Source organism: Anolis sagrei, chromosome 1, assembly GCF_037176765.1.
Source record: "Anolis sagrei isolate rAnoSag1 chromosome 1, rAnoSag1.mat, whole genome shotgun sequence".
NCBI lineage: Eukaryota > Metazoa > Chordata > Lepidosauria > Squamata > Dactyloidae > Anolis > Anolis sagrei.
This window is the reverse complement of record NC_090021.1, coordinates 187,692,742-187,709,124: the sequence shown is the minus strand read 5'-3', so window position 1 is coordinate 187,709,124 and position 16,383 is coordinate 187,692,742. Positions and strand designations below refer to the sequence as shown.

Sequence of the window (16,383 nt, the reverse complement as noted above, 5' to 3'; positions counted from 1 at the left end):
ACTTGGATGCAGAGGCCTTCCTACTTCCTGCCAAGGTCACATCGGAAGGCTGGCTGCTGCAAAGCCAGGAATAGAACACAAGAATTCCTAGTCCTGTTCCCTTCCCACAAAGATGAGCTCTTCCTCTTGCACATTCATTAACTGTGCTAATTTGGGATAAATTTATCAGTTTGTTTCAGAGTGCAGCATTTGTTTCCTTCCATTTCATTTATGGCTCTTAAAAAACCCCTGCCCTTTTATTTGTTAGAGAAGCCATAATGGCCCTAAGGGAGCATGCAGCTAAAGCAGTGATCTGTCGTCAAAAGCCACAGAACTAAGAACTGATGGTTTTGTACCCACCTGCTGAAGGTTGTGAAGGACTACATCTGTTGATTGGAGCATATTCTTAGTTTAACAATTTCTTGGATCTGGATTCTAGACAGGAATACAAAGCTCACTGTCTGGGCAGTGCCTTGGGATAACAATGGTCTTCTTGGCCTGGATAGGTTTTAGGTTGTTCCTTTTGTCTGGCTCCTGTCTTTCCTCCCGTATTGTTGACATCCTAGCAAAACTCTTGGCTCCTGATTCCCATCTGTCTAGCCCAATTTTGACTCTCTTCTGACATCATACAATGTCATGATGTGGCTCTATGTCAAGCCTTATTTGTATAGACAGTAACACAAGACAGTTCAGGGCAACACATACCCACACCTGCTGTGCACCCTAAGTTAGACTTGTCCATTAAGGGCTTCTTGTTCTTTCAGGCACACAGGTAGCTTCTTAACTATTTAGCTGTATTTTGCATTTTAATAAGTTGGCCTATTCCTAAAGTATGTTTCACATTCACAACAGGCATGTGAGCCAATTAAGTCTCACAGACTTAGGCTTTCATAGAATCATAGAGTTGGAAGATACCACATGGGCCATCTAGTTCAACCCCACCATGAAGGAAAAGCACAATCAAAGCAAACCCAACAGATGGCCATCCAGCCACTCTAAAAGCCTTCAAAGAAGGAGCTTCCACCACACTCTGTGGCAGAGAGTTCCACTCTTGAACTGATCTCAAGGTGTCATCTGCAGACTTGATAAGCATATCCTCTAAACTTTCATCCAGATCATTAATAAAGATGTTGACCAAAACTGGGCCCAGGGCAGAACCCAGCAGCACACCACTAGTCACGTCTTCCCAGTTTTGTTGCAAAAGTGGCACAAAACCGAATCTAAAAGTTAGAGATAATCACCTGATGTGCTGTATATGCATTTTTTGCAAACATCTACTCTCAAGTAATGTGATGCTTCATGTAAACAAGTGTTTTCTGGCTCTGTGTCTTTGAGTCTTGGGAAATACTTTGATTCCTGCCCCCAAACAGTCCTATGGATATTTGATATTATTATACCCATTGGCGCATTAACATTTCTCATTGAAGTCAGAAAATATTCCAGATTAACAGACTCTATAGATCAGTGGTTCTCAACCTGGGGTCCCCAGATGTTTTTAGCCTCCAACTCCCAGAAATCCTAATAGCTGGTAAACTGGCTAGGATTTCTGCGAGTTGTAGGCCAAAAACATCTGGGGACCCCAGGTTGAGAACCACTGCTATAGATGGTGTTGTTTTTTTTTAAAGCCATCTGCCCACATGAAGGTTAAAATAGAGTTGGAAAGAACTTTATTTGCACCCTTACACATAGGTGTTATGTCAACAGGGTCAACTCCTGGCATTTTGTTGCTTTGGGCAACGAACAAAAAGGGCACACCCTTTATTTATTTATTTATTTAAAACTTTTATATCCCGATCTTCTCTACCTCTACAGAGGGACTTAGACCAGCTAACAGCAAAGATTCAATGATAACACTAAAAATCTAAAACATAATACACAACATTAAGTTACCAATTACATTACATAAATTACATAAAATTACATAAAAGCCGTTCACCAGGATAAAATCATGTCCAACTCAGTCCGTATGTCCAGTCCATATATTGTGATCAGTACCATTAGTCGATTGCCGGTCTCAGACATCATTCCACAAAAGCTTTGTTGCGCAGCCAGGTTTTCACTAGCTTTCTTCCGTAGATAGGCGGTGACCAAATTACCATTCTGAACCTTCAACTCCAGTTGTCCCCAAAGATCCCTGGGACCCATGACTTGCCAGTTACAGCCATATTGCAGAGGGAGCTGCTAAACAAAGTTTCTGATCTGTGTCATCTCCATCAAATTTGAAAAGCCACCATAAAACAGTGGATTCCTTTTTTAGTTATTGGGAGAGAAACAAACCAGATAACTGACTGGCATTCCATAACTGGCAAATTGCTAAGTACAGTGTACCAGCACACTGCTCATAACCAATAAGCCAAGATTTCCTGTACATGCCTAATTGTATGGCTGCAACCACCATTTCTATACTGTCCCAGTTCCATGAAGGTTAGGGATATGACCATGCTATTGAACACTGTTGATCAGGCTTTGAGAATATTTCACAGTGTGACAAGTGTAGCACCACCTTCTGGCAAATATGGCCTTCTTTCCAGTTTTGACACTAGGGGTGGCTAGAGACTCCCAGGAAGCCCATGTTCACCTCTGTCATTGGCAATGGCTAAAAGGTTGGGAGGATGGCAGGTGAACGGAAGGATATTTTATTTAAATATAGCCCCTTAAATTTGTCTAGATATTGTTACAACATAATCACTTAAACTAACATAGTTTTTTTTCCTTTTCAGATTAAAGAATCTATTGTTGGTGAAATCAGGCGAGAAATTGTCAGTGGACTGTTGGCAGCTGTCTCTTCCCCTAACAAATCTGCTAATACTAAGCAAGAAATGCAGCCTTGAATCGGTACTACAGGTATCTTTTTAGTACTTATCAACTCTGATCTCTAATAAATGACTTAGAATTTTCTTCCATAGTGTGTAAAAATGGGTTGTGGGTCGTAAATATTTTTCATTCGTTCATTACATTGTGATCCTGACCTTCCCAGCAAGGAGGTCAAGGGTGGACAAACTTCTGTTTTTGTGTGCCTTCACACAACAACATTTATTTCTTATGGCAATCTATCATAAAAATTTGTGGGAGGGGGGGGATTTGTTTTGAAGGGATTTGCTCTTGCCTTCTAAGGCTGAGAGAGTATGACTTGCATAAGATCACTCAGGTGGTTTCCATGGCTGAGTGGGGATTCAAATCCTGTTCTCCTAATGTCCTAGTCCAACGCCGAACCACACTGGCTCTCTGAAAATTTACTTTCTCAGTTTTAACCCTCACAACATTGCTATGAGATTGGTAGTAACTGGCAAACTTTAGCCCACTCAGTTTTGTGGTTGCAGAAATGTGAATACCATACTTACTTGAATGTAATGCACACCCTTTTGGGTCAAATTATGTTGTGAAAATTAGGGTTCACGTTAAGATTTGATGGCGTATTAGATTTGAGTCTTTAAACCAGTCATTCTTTGGCTGGTTTTCCAAACTTCCATGGGGCTAGGCCTCTTTGTAGCCAACCTGGATTTGAGATCCGAGTGGCAAGGAGTAATAAAAATGCTGTGCTCGCCCTTCCTTGCCCAATAGGGAACCTCTTTGGATTCCCCCTTCCCCTAGCTCATGCTATGGCACAGTTGATGACTCAGAGAGGTACCTCCATTTAAAGCAGCTGGACTCATGTCCTGGTGCTTAGGAGGGATGCGGAGCTGCATGAAGCCAGTGCCCTTCATTGTGGTGACAAGAGGGAGATGAATGAAGCGGGGGGGGGGGGGGGGGGAGGCAGCAGCAACTGCCTTTAGTATGTGGCTCAAAGTCCAGAGCCTCTTTTATCTCACTCTTCTGCCCTCAGTACCAGGGGCTGTGAACCCTTTAAATAAGTGGTTCTCAACCTGCGGGTCCCCAAATGCTTTGGCCTTCAACTCCCAGAAATCCTAACATCTGGTAAACTGGCTGGGATTTCTGGTAGTTGTGAGCGAAAACACCTGGGAACCCACCGCTTGAGAACCACTACTTTAAATGGTGGCACCGTTCAAAGGTCCTTGCCCACGCTGCAGCCTGAGTGAGGGGGGAATCCAAGGAAGCTCCCTATTTGGCCAAGGAAGAACTCACCTGCCCCTCATTGTTAATAAAGAGTGCACTTTTCGCTACAGCACATTACGTTTTCCAGCAATTTTTTTTGGTTGCAAGGTTTAGAAAATTTAGGGGCACATCAGACTCAACGGCACATTAGAGTTGTATAAATATACTATGTCTCCCCAGTCCCAGTTTATCATATTGTCATGGTGGGATTGTTCATCTTTTCCATACTGCCGTCCCATATAATTCTGTACTACAATTCCAGGGAAATACGATTTTCCTCCTTAGAGGCTCAATGAAATATTCCTGTATTCCTGATAGTTCTTGAGAGGCACAAAAGACTAAGTTACATGCTGGAGCCATCTGACACCTAGTAGTGGTAGATCGATGCTGTGGGTCTCATCTTTCCACTGCTCAGTAATGCCTAGCTTCTTTATATCATATTCTTTCAGTTTAAATATAACACTCCATGGATTGATCTGGAGTCATATATTTATTTAATACATGCCCACCTGCTTTCGTAACTAAATAATTCCTTCACATTAAGAGTATGTAATGTTTCTTTTTCTTCAAAGGTTGGCATGTGTGGAACATGTTTGTCTGTGTTCTGGGGAACAAAAGCAATGGATACTGGATAAAAGCCACAGTTGTGTGCTGTGCGACTTCTGACTCTCTGCCCTCTGCTCTTCGCCTTACTACTACTGCCCATGATTTATCAAGAGAACTACAGCTGCTTGCAAACCTTGGTATTTATGTTCCTACTGTTCATTTGTGCAGAGCTCTTGTTTCTTGATAGAGGCATTCCTTGTAAGACTTGAAGATTTCTGAACTTGCCCTAGTTCAGTTAGAAAAAGCCAAGGGTTGTTTTTTCCCCCCTTTTCTTCTTCAACAGCAACAAAACCCCCACTGACCTCTGTGAGGTATTTAACTGTGCAATAACTGATGCATTCTGAGAGCTTGAAATAATTATTTCGACTGCTGTTACTGAGTGCCACTTCAATAGAAGAGCATAACCTGTTGTACAAATTATTAACTCTTGGGAGAAATTCTTTATTTGCAAAACGTAGAGAATTATATGAAGTTACATAAAACTACTAAAAATGCTTACACTGAAAAGCCTTATCTTTGTTTTAAGGATAGCATTCGTAAAACAGTAATTTTCTGCTACTTTGCTTTTACATTTTTCTTTTATGTGACTTGTCTTTGTTTATGTTTTTAAAAAATCCTTAATATATATGAACAATTCAGATATATAAGGAGGTGGCCTTTTCGATTGCAATGTCTATAAAACACTAGTTTGAAACAAAACAAAAGCGGTGTGTAAGTTGGAAGTGGATTGGTAGTTGATACACAGAGGATAGGAGGAACTAGTTCTCTTTGCCTTCTCTGCGGTTTTACTTCAGCCTTTGGAAAATGGCATATAAAAGAAAAAAATACACGGGGAGATTTCTTGATGAATTGCTCCCATCTGGATTCTGCCACAATGTCTGAATACCACTAGGATTTCTTTATTTTCCAAATGGTTACTTCCAGCTAATAATTTTTTTTCTGGTTGTATTGAAGACACACTCAATGACTTGTAAAATCATAACAATATTGTATGAGAAAAGTGTCAAGGAGCGGTGTTTCTCTGGAATACACACAAGTGCTGATCTCTTTTTAAAAGATGTTGTTAATGCCAATAAAATTATTTATTTTGCCTATGTGTCTAGTGACGTGTTTTGAAATACTCACCGCTTTCTCTTCTTATCACCCACGGAAGTCTTCTGTGCAAATGTGATTTGGTCCTTAGCTGGATATTTGCCAAAAAAAAAAAACCTGGCTGACAAATTAAAGGCTGATTTAGAAATGCTGATATAACTGTGCTGTTTCAGGTAAAACCTGGGTTTTTTTTAAGAAAACAAAAAAAAAACTTCAACTCAAGCAGGTACGTTTAAAGAGAAAGTAAAATAATAAATGGGTTGTAACCAATAACCATTTTGCCATGTTTTTCCCCCAAAAAATATCCTTTCCATCAGCTGTAAAAGCTTATTTGACCATCAGGTCCGGCTGTATTAGTAGACTTGATCTGACATGATCTGGATAAGTGAGGGATGCCAAGCCATCAATAATTACAGATAGAACATCCCTTTCCAGGAATTCTAAAATAAGTCATTTTTTTCGACTGTGATCCAGTGGATATAAGATCTGATAATGCTTCCAATTTGAAAGAATGGTAGATAGATTAAATTCATGAACTGACTTGTATTTCATATGGTTATTTTCCTCCATTTTTGTTTTTATTTTCCTCCTTTTGTTATAATAAAAATTAAGAAATTAAAGGGGGGTTGGGGAGAGGCTGGACAGCTATTATTACTATTATTAATGCTATAATCTGTTTTTTTCTCTCTAAAAAAGATACTCAAAGTGGATCACAATAAAACCAAGTACAATTGAAACCTAAAAATATACAAAAATTTAAATGGAATTAAACATAAACAGTATTAAATATAAACAATGAAAACGCTTAAAACCAATTAAAAACCTAGTCATAGCTAAAACCACAACGCCCCTTGACTTGATCTACATGCTGGGAATGCTCTTGCTGGAGAATGTATTGAGCAGTAGGTTGGACCCTTTGCCTCATACTCCCTTTCCAACCCTTATTCTGTACAGAAAATGTATTTTTGTGAATTTTGCACAGAATAGACCCAAATTATAAAGATTCTTGTCCCTGAACAGACTCATATTCAAAGACAACCTGGCAAAATGGCACTATGTAGAAGAAAATGTGCAACTGTGAAGTAGGACAAACAACGCTGCATCTGTATGCTTGCCCACAATGCACCTCCTCATTCACAGAGGAAGAACTGCTTAAAGCTACAGACAATGCAGTCACTGTTGCCCGTTTTTGGTCTAAAATTATTTAGCCACTCGTGCTTCCTTTATTTTATCAGTTTTATACTGTTTATATGTGCAATGCTTTTGACACTATTTTTTTTTTTCAAAATATCCAGGATTCTTTTCAGACTTTCTCGATACTTGAGAAACATGTTTTTCAATCTTTCCTTAAATATTCTTTCACTCTTCCTGCAACAGAACTTGTGCCTATAAAGTACATATGGTGTGAGTCCCAGTATTATCTTTATTTATGCCCTGTCTTTTCCCCAAGATTGGAACTTCTGACAAATTCATATGTATCATAAGATAATAAAAATTATGCAAAAAGTCAACATTAAATAGAATTAAACTATTAGCCATACTAAAGTTGAAACAATACAGTACAATGATAAACACTAATCACCCTCTTACAACTGTCTCCTTTAAATAGTCTTAAGTTATTATAAAGCTCTGAGTAAAAAGCAATTGGTTTCTAAATGTGGGTGATAGATTGAATTATCTTTATCATGTAGACAATGTTTTCTTATATCAAGCCATAATCTATTAACACAACACTGCTGGATCTGACCCAAAACTCTTATCTAGTCTAGCATCCCATTTCCAGAATGACCACCAAAATGCCTATTGAAAACGCACAAAGAGGACATAAGAATGCAACAGAGCTCGTCATACAAAGCAATTTTGTTTTCCTCCACAACCATTTCTCTTGTTTCCCTAAGTAGCCTGCCACACCTACACAAGCAATTCTTCAGACTGATGCTAATGTCATGAATATAAATAATGTATCGGATTTACTGGCCAGGATTCAAAGCACAAAACACCAAAAATATTTGGTGTTGTGTTTTTCAAACAGCAGCCTTCTGTGCCCAGTGTAAAACTCCTTGAATACGAGGAGATGTCTGAAAGTAAACTCTGTAATAGCAGGGCTGTTTGTGCAGAGAAATAAACAAAAAGTCCCATTGGACACAGCCAAACCATGAGATATTATTCTCTAAGTAGATATTTGCATTATATGCTGTGAGTCCAATACTAAAATGCATGACATCATCTCTCTTAAAAAGAAATCCCAGTGCAGTATGTCAATTTACAATCTATGATACTTCAGGTCTATTTTTCTGCTTCTCTAAGCAAAGTAATTCCCTCAGTGCCCCCAAAGTCCTTTCTGAATCAGAGTCTCATTGTCTGCTTCTATACCAGATGGCTGTTGTTGTTGTTGTTGTTATTATTATTATCTGCTTGTTGGCAGCCTTCTTTCCCAGTTGTGTAGATGTTGAAGATGTTAAGGAATGTCGTCAATCTTTAATTTGAGGGATGATATGATTGAATTATCCACCAAAAGTAAAATTTTCTTTATAGAAGTTGTAATACCTTTCCTGAAACGAGCCGTAGATGGGCTGTGATTTGGAAAAGAGGAGGAGAGGTGCTGGCAGTGGCAAAAACCATAGACGTGTACCCCTGTATTTTCAAGGGATACATTCCTGGACTTCACTTGGATGTACAAAACTATGGATATATAAGAAAACATGCTTGCAAAACTGAGGTAGAAAAGGATGCTGATGGGAAAAGGAATGAAAAGCAAGACTAGTATATTGTAACACCATTGTGCATGAATCCAGGTCAGTTAAATGAGGTCTATAAAATGGAACAGATTATTGCTGGGCCTCCTTTGGGACTGGTGATTTGTCCCAAACATTCCTGTGGCTTTTTGTCTCACTCCCTGCCTTTTCTGGCTGCTTCTTGCATCCAAATAGCACATCTACCCAAAATGCTGTCCCTACCATGACTCTTTTTCAAATGTTACTCTTATTTCTACACACTCTTAAGCCTTAGTCCTAAAACACTAGTTTCGGAACATTTGCCATAGGTAAGATACTAATTTTGCTTCTCCAAGGCTCCTTCAGCCAGGTATCATGCTTTCTAGGCTGGGGAGAGGAGGATGGTGGTTGGGAAGAAACCAAAAGCACTTCCACACCTGCAGTTCAGCAGCTTTAAGTCCTTATCTTCCTTCTTTCAACACAGCCACAACTTCCCACTCACAGCTAGCAATGCCAAAGGATACCAGCTGCTTGCCCGACTATAGTTACCGAACCTTGGAGAGGAAGAGGGTCTTCCAAGAACAAAACTTCTAGCATTTTGTCTTAAATGATCAAGTGATGAGCAAGATGTTCAGACCATCTTGAAGTCTGTACGTCCCAATATAATTCTGCCTGAGTGCTAAGATCCTCAAGGAAGGGCTTTCTCTCACTGCCCAACCATCACATGTATGTTTAGTGAGGACACAAGAGAGAGCCTTCTTGGTGGCTGCTCCCAGCTGTTGGATTTCCATCCATGGAAGACGAGGCTGCTCTCTTATCACCTGCTATCAGTGTCCTTTTTCTTTATTCGGCATTTTGTAGACTCAAAGTGTAGGAAGAGACCACAAAGTCCTTCGAGTCTAACACAAATTAGTGGCATATTACAGAAGCATAACTATTCTCTAAGAAGGGGGCCTGTGGCTTCACAATGGATGGAGACACCCTAAATCTCATGAGGAGTTAACTGTAGTTTTGCTTAATGGGGTTCAGCCTTGACAGTTGTTTGTGTCTTCTTACCTTGCGATTCTTCCAAACCAACTAAACAACAATAGGTACAAAATGTAGGCCTGTAACTCCCAACACTCACTTTTTTTCCCTTCTCAATTATTCTAAAATATTTTGGCTGATGAGGCAGCCAGTACAGCTTTGAAAACTTGCATGATGTTGGGTTGGCCAATAAAGGTATCACTCATTTGTGGATTTTGTATTTTTATTATTATGTTTTAATTCTCCTTTTAACTGTTTTAAATCAAAGTTTTCATGTAATTATTTGTTTTAAAACACTTGTGCTAGCCATTGTTGTATCTATATTTTTGTGTCTCACATTGTAAGACATCTTGTATTCCATGCCTGAAGAAAAGAAGGCTATGAATTAATTTTAAAAAAAAATCAATGGAATAAGTCTGAGGAAAGCAATCTGCTGTGTCAAGTATCCTTCGCTCTACCTTGATTCATACACGGAAGCGCCTTGGACTCAAGATATGCCCCTCGGCTGACGTGATTTCCTTTTTCATCTGCCTGTTCCTTAATCTGTGTTCTACTTCTCTTTTGGTTTTCATTAGAGAATCACAGGCACTGCCATTGTGCGAAAAAGCTGCTTACTATATTAAGAATTCTAAACATTAAGGGTTTTGAATTAGGCTGTGTTGTATTTTACTTCCCCTCCCCTCATTATTACTATATTTGAAAGCCTTTAAAATATTGTTCTAAGTCAAGGTATTCAACTATGCATTTTTTAAAAAATTATATTCAACTGTATTTTGTTTTAGCAACTGCCTTGATTTCTGTATTGAGAAAAATTGAGTGGGATATCAATGATGGACTGGATGAGGGCTAATAAGTTGAAATTAAATCCAGACAAGACAGAGGCACTCCTGATCAGTTGGAAGGTGGAACAGGGTATAGGGTTACAGCCTGTGATGGATGGGGTCACACTCCCCTTGAAGACACAGGTTCGCAGTCCGGGGGTGGGGTGATCCTGGACTCTTCACAGACCCTGGAACCCCAGGTGCCGGAGGTGGCAAGGAGTGCCTTTGCATAGGTAAAACTTGTGCACACCAGCTGTGCCCTTACCTTGAGATGCCAGATCTGGCCATATTAGTCCACGCCTTAGTCACATCCTGTCTAAACCACTGCAACGCTCTCTACATGAGGCTGCCTTTGAAGATAGCTCAGAAGCTTCAACTGGTTCTGAGATGGGCAGCCAGATTACTAACTGGAGCGCTGTATTTTGAGAAAATGACTCCCATGCTGCGGCAGCTCCACTGGCTACTGGTCTGCTTCCAGGTTAAATACAAAATACTGGTCATTACCTTTAAAGCCCTAAATGGCTCGGGTCCAGATTATTTGACCAATCGCATCTCCTCCTATAAGCAAACTTGGGCACTACGGTCAGCAGAGAAGGCCCTGCTCTCAGTCCCACCCCTGACCCCCAACTACAGCTGGCAGGGATGAGAGAGAGGGCCTTTTCCATGGTTGCCCCTCACCTCTGAAACTCCCTTCCTAAAGAAATAAAGCTGCCCCCCTCCCTTCCCACCTTCAAAAAACAACTGGAAAATTATTTTTACTCACTATCATATGGAGAGGAGGAAGTTTAAATGATGAAAGACTGTCACTAGACCTCTGATTTTAAAAAGGCTGTTCTTAGAAGAAAATTACTTTTGAATGAGAGATGGAAAGCCTGAAACATACTAGGAGTTTTTAAAAGTTGTTTGGGAGAGTGATGAGAAATATTGCAGATGCCATCACAATGTATTTGCCCTGCCTAGGGGTCCTGTGAACAGTTCCCAGGCATATGGAGGAGAGGACATCATAGCCCCATTTAACATTAATCATCAACTCATAGTTTCTGTGGTATGGCCTTGAGTTCTATATTGAGAACTCAATATTCTATATTTCTGTTGTGTAATAAAACCAAGGCAAAAGAATTAAATTCAAAACATTGTGGCATGAAAAAGAACTTCTGAAAACTCAAATACCAGATCTAGAATCGCAACAGTTTGAAACAATGACTTTTTATTTTATTTAATCCAACAAGGGATTGTATCTACTCTACTTATTCTAAATCAAGGGTATGTGTTTGTAAAACAGACATCCAGGTAAAGAGACGCCAACATCTTATTTCTCAATGTATTTGTCTATCTTGTGTAAACCTTAGTCTGAGATATAATACAATTTTGGAAATATGAGTCCTATCCCCATTATATCATTTTTATGCTTAGCACAGAGCCAGAAAAGCAGCTGTGATCCACAATACTATTCTTTTTAATGTTGTTAAGGCTTTCTATCACATGCACTCTGTTGGCGAGAAACGCAATTGATTTTCAGTCACCTTCCAAGCAGCCTCCAAAAACTGATGATTTCCTGATTAAATAACTTTGAAATAGAACTATAATCTGGGTTCAATTAAATTGATTGAGCTTCCCCTCACAGAAATACATTGAGGAACTGGATGTTAGCAGTACATTTATCTCTGCCATGTTGAACTGTAGCCTTCAGTAGTTAATGATGTTTTCAATTTGTAATCAGATTACATCTCTCTAATCTGTCTCTCATTTCCTATAAGTTGGCCTTGCAGTTTCTAGGACAGCAGCAAGAAACATTTGCCCGTAAATCAACTGTTCAGATATCACTTCACCTTCCCACCAGCAGCTTGGGCTTGGTATCAATAAAGTCAGAAAGATGAATATCAGATGGCCCTCTGTCTGGGATACTTTGTGCTTTTCCTGCATGGTGGGGGTTGGACTAGATGGCCCATGTGGCCTTTTCCAACTCTATGAGTCTATATGTGAAATTTGCAAAGCTGGAATGAACGAGGAACCATATTTGGGGGTAGGGGAGCAGGTTTGTTCCTACGCAGGGTTGTGGACATGAAGGCTTTGGCCCCAAACTAATATTTTGTTGGCCAAAAGAAATCATGCCTCATATCTCAAATTTCTAGCATTGCCAAAAGTGAGATAGTTACACCTAGAAGTCTTATACTGGCTGTCTTTATATTTCCTGGGTAATATTGTATTCCTCTTTTCTTGGGATGCCCATAATCTGTTCAGAATGCTCAACTAGAATAGAGTTTCTGCAATACTAGAAGTCTGGAGATTGAAGGAAAATCTCATAGGGATTGGGTGAAAATTCTTAGCTGTGGGCAATGCCTTCATTTTGCCCCTTGCCATAGCTACCTTTGAGAGGAGCTCCAGATTACTTTGGGGCTGTTGATTTAAAATGGTATAGCTACTCTCAACACTAAGGACTTTATTGCACTAGCTGTTGTCTTGCAGCACTTGCATTGTTGATGTAAAAAAGAGTCATACTGGGGACATACCAGTATGAAAACAATCACTATTGCACTCATTTGCAATCACACTATTGTACTCCCCATCTTCTGCTTCTCCTCTCTACTCCTCTCTTTCTTGTCTTGGCTCTTATCTCTCCCCCTTTCCATAAGCTTTGCAGAATGGATTTCTCTACCTCACCCCACCCCAAATACATTCGCTTTTTATCTGAATACCTATCACTCTACCAAGGGGGACAACTGTGCTGAAGATCATGGGAGAGAGAGGTGTGAGTGACCTAAAGAAATGGGATGTTGGATTAAAGATGTCAGTGTTCCCTTGAAGGTGGAAGGAGTGGCATCAGAGGCTGGATCTACACCTAGGATCTGATCCTAGATTAACTGGCAGTGTAGTCTCATATAATCAAAGCAGATAGTTTGGGATCCGATCCTGGGATATAGGCACCATGGTTCAGTCTTCCATACCAATTGCAGCCACTTTAGCAGGGCAGGGGAGAGGTGGAGAGAGACTCACAACCACTTACTCAAGCAGTTGTATTGGGTGTTGGGTTTCATCCATAAACTGCATAAGTCTTTGTGTCACCAAGTTTCCAGTCCTCATTGAGTAGCTAGACCAGAGGCGGACCCAAGTTCAGGATTCATTTACCTCACATTCCTATGCATATTTCCTAAATGGCTGACTTTGTCTTTACTTCTAGCCACTGTCTCTTCCCCTTTTGATGACGTAGTAATGGAATTCTGCGAGGGAACTTCCTTTTAAGTTTAAATTGCCCTGGCAGGTCATGCAGGCTTCACCACTTTTAGTTCTTCTTTTCTTTCTCCCAGTGAGGAAGCATTTTGCCTCTCTGTTGGCAAAATGTAGCTGCATGGACTTTTTACCTTCTTCTGAAGATGAGATTTAGCAAGATAGTTAGTTCCAAGACTTTTTTTATCAATGATGTATTTTTTTTTACTTTAATAAATCTTTTGGACCTGAAGTTTTGACTCTGCAATCCTCAGCCATCCTGATGATTAGAAGACTATCCCTGCTCACCACACGTAAGTTTTTGCTGGTTATGAAGTTTACTCCAGGTACTCTGCTATATTTTGGTGGAATTAGCCTAACAGAGGGTTATTTTTAGCCTAACAGCTCAGATTCCCCAACATTGGGAACCATTTAATGGTTTTTCCCATAAATGAAAAGGGGTGCTTCAACAATGATTTCAATCATTCATGTAAATGCAAAGCAACAATGGGAGACACACAATGTCATGAGATAAATGCTAGCTACAGATGCTACTATCCTGCTCTAATTATGATTTGTCAGTTGTGTTGCATTCTCATTGTCTCTCAGCACCACATGGCCTTCTCTACTCAGTTTTAGATAGCTTTTATTGCCATTCCTCCTTTTCTCTTCCGTTCTTGAATCTTTTTCTATCTATAAGTAGGATGGGTTTGGTTGTTTTGAGGTTTGTTTATTTTTTTAAACATGCATTCCAGCCTGGAAGTCGTCTTCCTTTTTGTTCCTTTTACTTTTCTCCAACATTTTTATGTTGTTCCTCCACATGTGATTGCATGTATCAGCACATACCTACATATGCTTGCAGGAGCAAAGGAGAAAGGAAAAGAGGTTGTAGGAAGATACCATCCCTCTTTCTCCCCACTGCTTTGCAAAACTGTTTGTGTGGGGGAGAGAGATAGGTGGTGGAAAGAAGAAAATCAGCTGGAAGAAGGAGATCCGGAAATTATCAGGATTGCTTTCTGGGAGCCCTTTCACACAGCCATATAACCCAGAATTTCAAGGCAGAAAATTCCACAATATCTGCTTTGAACTGAGTTAGGAGTCCACACTGTCATATATTCCAATTCAAAGCAGAAAATGTGGGATTTTATTCCGCTGTGTGGAAGGGAGTTGAATTTAAGTTGCCAGAAAATGCTCTCATTTTAAGTGGGGTGAAATCCACTTTAACTGCCATAGCGGCATCCTATGAAATCCTAGAATTTGTATTTTGCTGAGGCACTGGAGAAGGTTTCCGGATAAAATTACAATTGATTGTTCCTAAGCTCTTACTTCTAGGATTCCAAAAGATGGAGCTATGGCAGTGAAAGTGGAATCACTGTGTTTATAAATACTGTATAGATTAAAAGGCTCACCGTTTTTTCTAACTTAGAAGCACACTATTTACTCATTGAAGTAAGTCATTTACTCATTCAAGTCAAAAAATTACTTCACTTATTCCAAGGCTGAAACATAGATTCTGAAAGCACCCCCAGTGGTAACCTTTACGAATATTGACCACATTGCCATTTATAAGCAACAAAGGAATGAGGGCACAAGATTCAAAATATCAGATGATCTACAACCTTCTTGATTAGCAAGAAAATTTTCACCCAGATGTTTGTTAGTTAAATAAGCAATGCTTGAGTGACGGTGCCCAGCATCAGGGCTTGAAATTTAGCTTTAAAAAAAAAATTCCTGCAGATGGCAATTTGGATTATGAGACAAAGTTTATGCCGTGTAATTGTGCAATTTGGAAAGGTTAAATTTTTTGAACATTAATGTGATATTTCTAGTCCCATCTAAAGTCAACAACCTTATTCGGCCCAGTGAAATCTAGTGTGTAAGACTGTTGCTGTTGCCTATTTTCAAGACATTTGTTATTTATAGCACCCCCAAGGTGAATTTATCAATTTATCAATTGACAAGATTTGTTTGGGAGGCTGAGAGAAGTTGACTCGCCTAAAGTTGCCCAAAGAGTTTCCATGGCTGAGGCCCCATCTACACTGCCATATAAAATCCAGATTATCTTCTTTGAACTGGACTATATGAGTCTACACTGCCATATAATCCAGTTCAAAGCAGAGAAACTGGATTTTATGTGGCAGTGTAGAAGGGATGTAGGTCCTCCAGTGCAATTCTATGGTCAACTTCCAATGAAGCATAGGGACCTTCTACGCAGCCATATAACCCAGAATATCAAGGCAGAAAATCCCATAATATCTGCTTTGAACAGGGTTATCTGAACCCACACTCAGATAATGTGGGATTTTCTGCCTTGATATTCTGGGATATAGGGCTGTGTAGAAGGTCCCTATGCTTCATTGGAAGTTGACCATAGAATTTCACTGGAGGACCTACATCCCTTCTACAGTACTAGTCCACACTGCCATATGTCCCAATTCAAAGCAGAAAATGTGTGAGTTTATTCAGCTGTATGGAATGGGCCATATAATCCTGGAAGCGAATTCTAAAAGAATGTATTAGCCAAATCCATAAGTAATCAGATCTGCAAAAGTTAAACCTGCAAATAAGAAAGGCTGACCGTAAAAACCCGTCATCAGCCAGCCAAATTATTTTGGCACATGAAGCAGATAACTTCACAAGCTCCCCTGGTGATTAAGATAGCACTAACCAAAAAAATGAAAAAAAAAATCAAGACATTGAAATCTCCTCCGATTGTTTGATAGTACGGTCATCCCCGTACCAAGAGAAGGAGAGAATGCAAATGCTTAGTGGGAGATTGATCAGTTGGATCTCCCTTGCTCCAAGTACCCCATCCACACCTCAAATCTGACAACATTCCGATCTCCGGGGCTATCAATAATTCATGGTCCATCAGCAATACTCCGTAG

At 39.8% G+C, this 16,383-nt stretch overlaps 1 protein-coding gene across 5 annotated transcripts in view; it reads left to right on the top strand.

Moving 5' to 3' along the window:
* ITPRID2 (ITPR interacting domain containing 2) overlaps positions 1 to 5,732 on the top strand; it is a 75,805-nt gene extending 70,073 nt beyond the window's left edge. For 4 of the 5 annotated variants that reach the window (XM_060780041.2, XM_060780072.2, XM_060780063.2 and 1 more), the window contains exons 18-19: positions 2,700 to 2,823; positions 4,605 to 5,732. In XM_060780041.2, the coding sequence (XP_060636024.2) occupies positions 2,700 to 2,810 (111 nt within the window). In that variant the 3' untranslated portion in view covers positions 2,811 to 2,823; positions 4,605 to 5,732. The remainder of the gene's footprint in view (positions 1 to 2,699; positions 2,824 to 4,604) is intronic. The other variant, XM_060780050.2, reaches the window with a different exon arrangement.
* Positions 5,733 to 16,383: the final 10,651 nt, after the last annotated feature.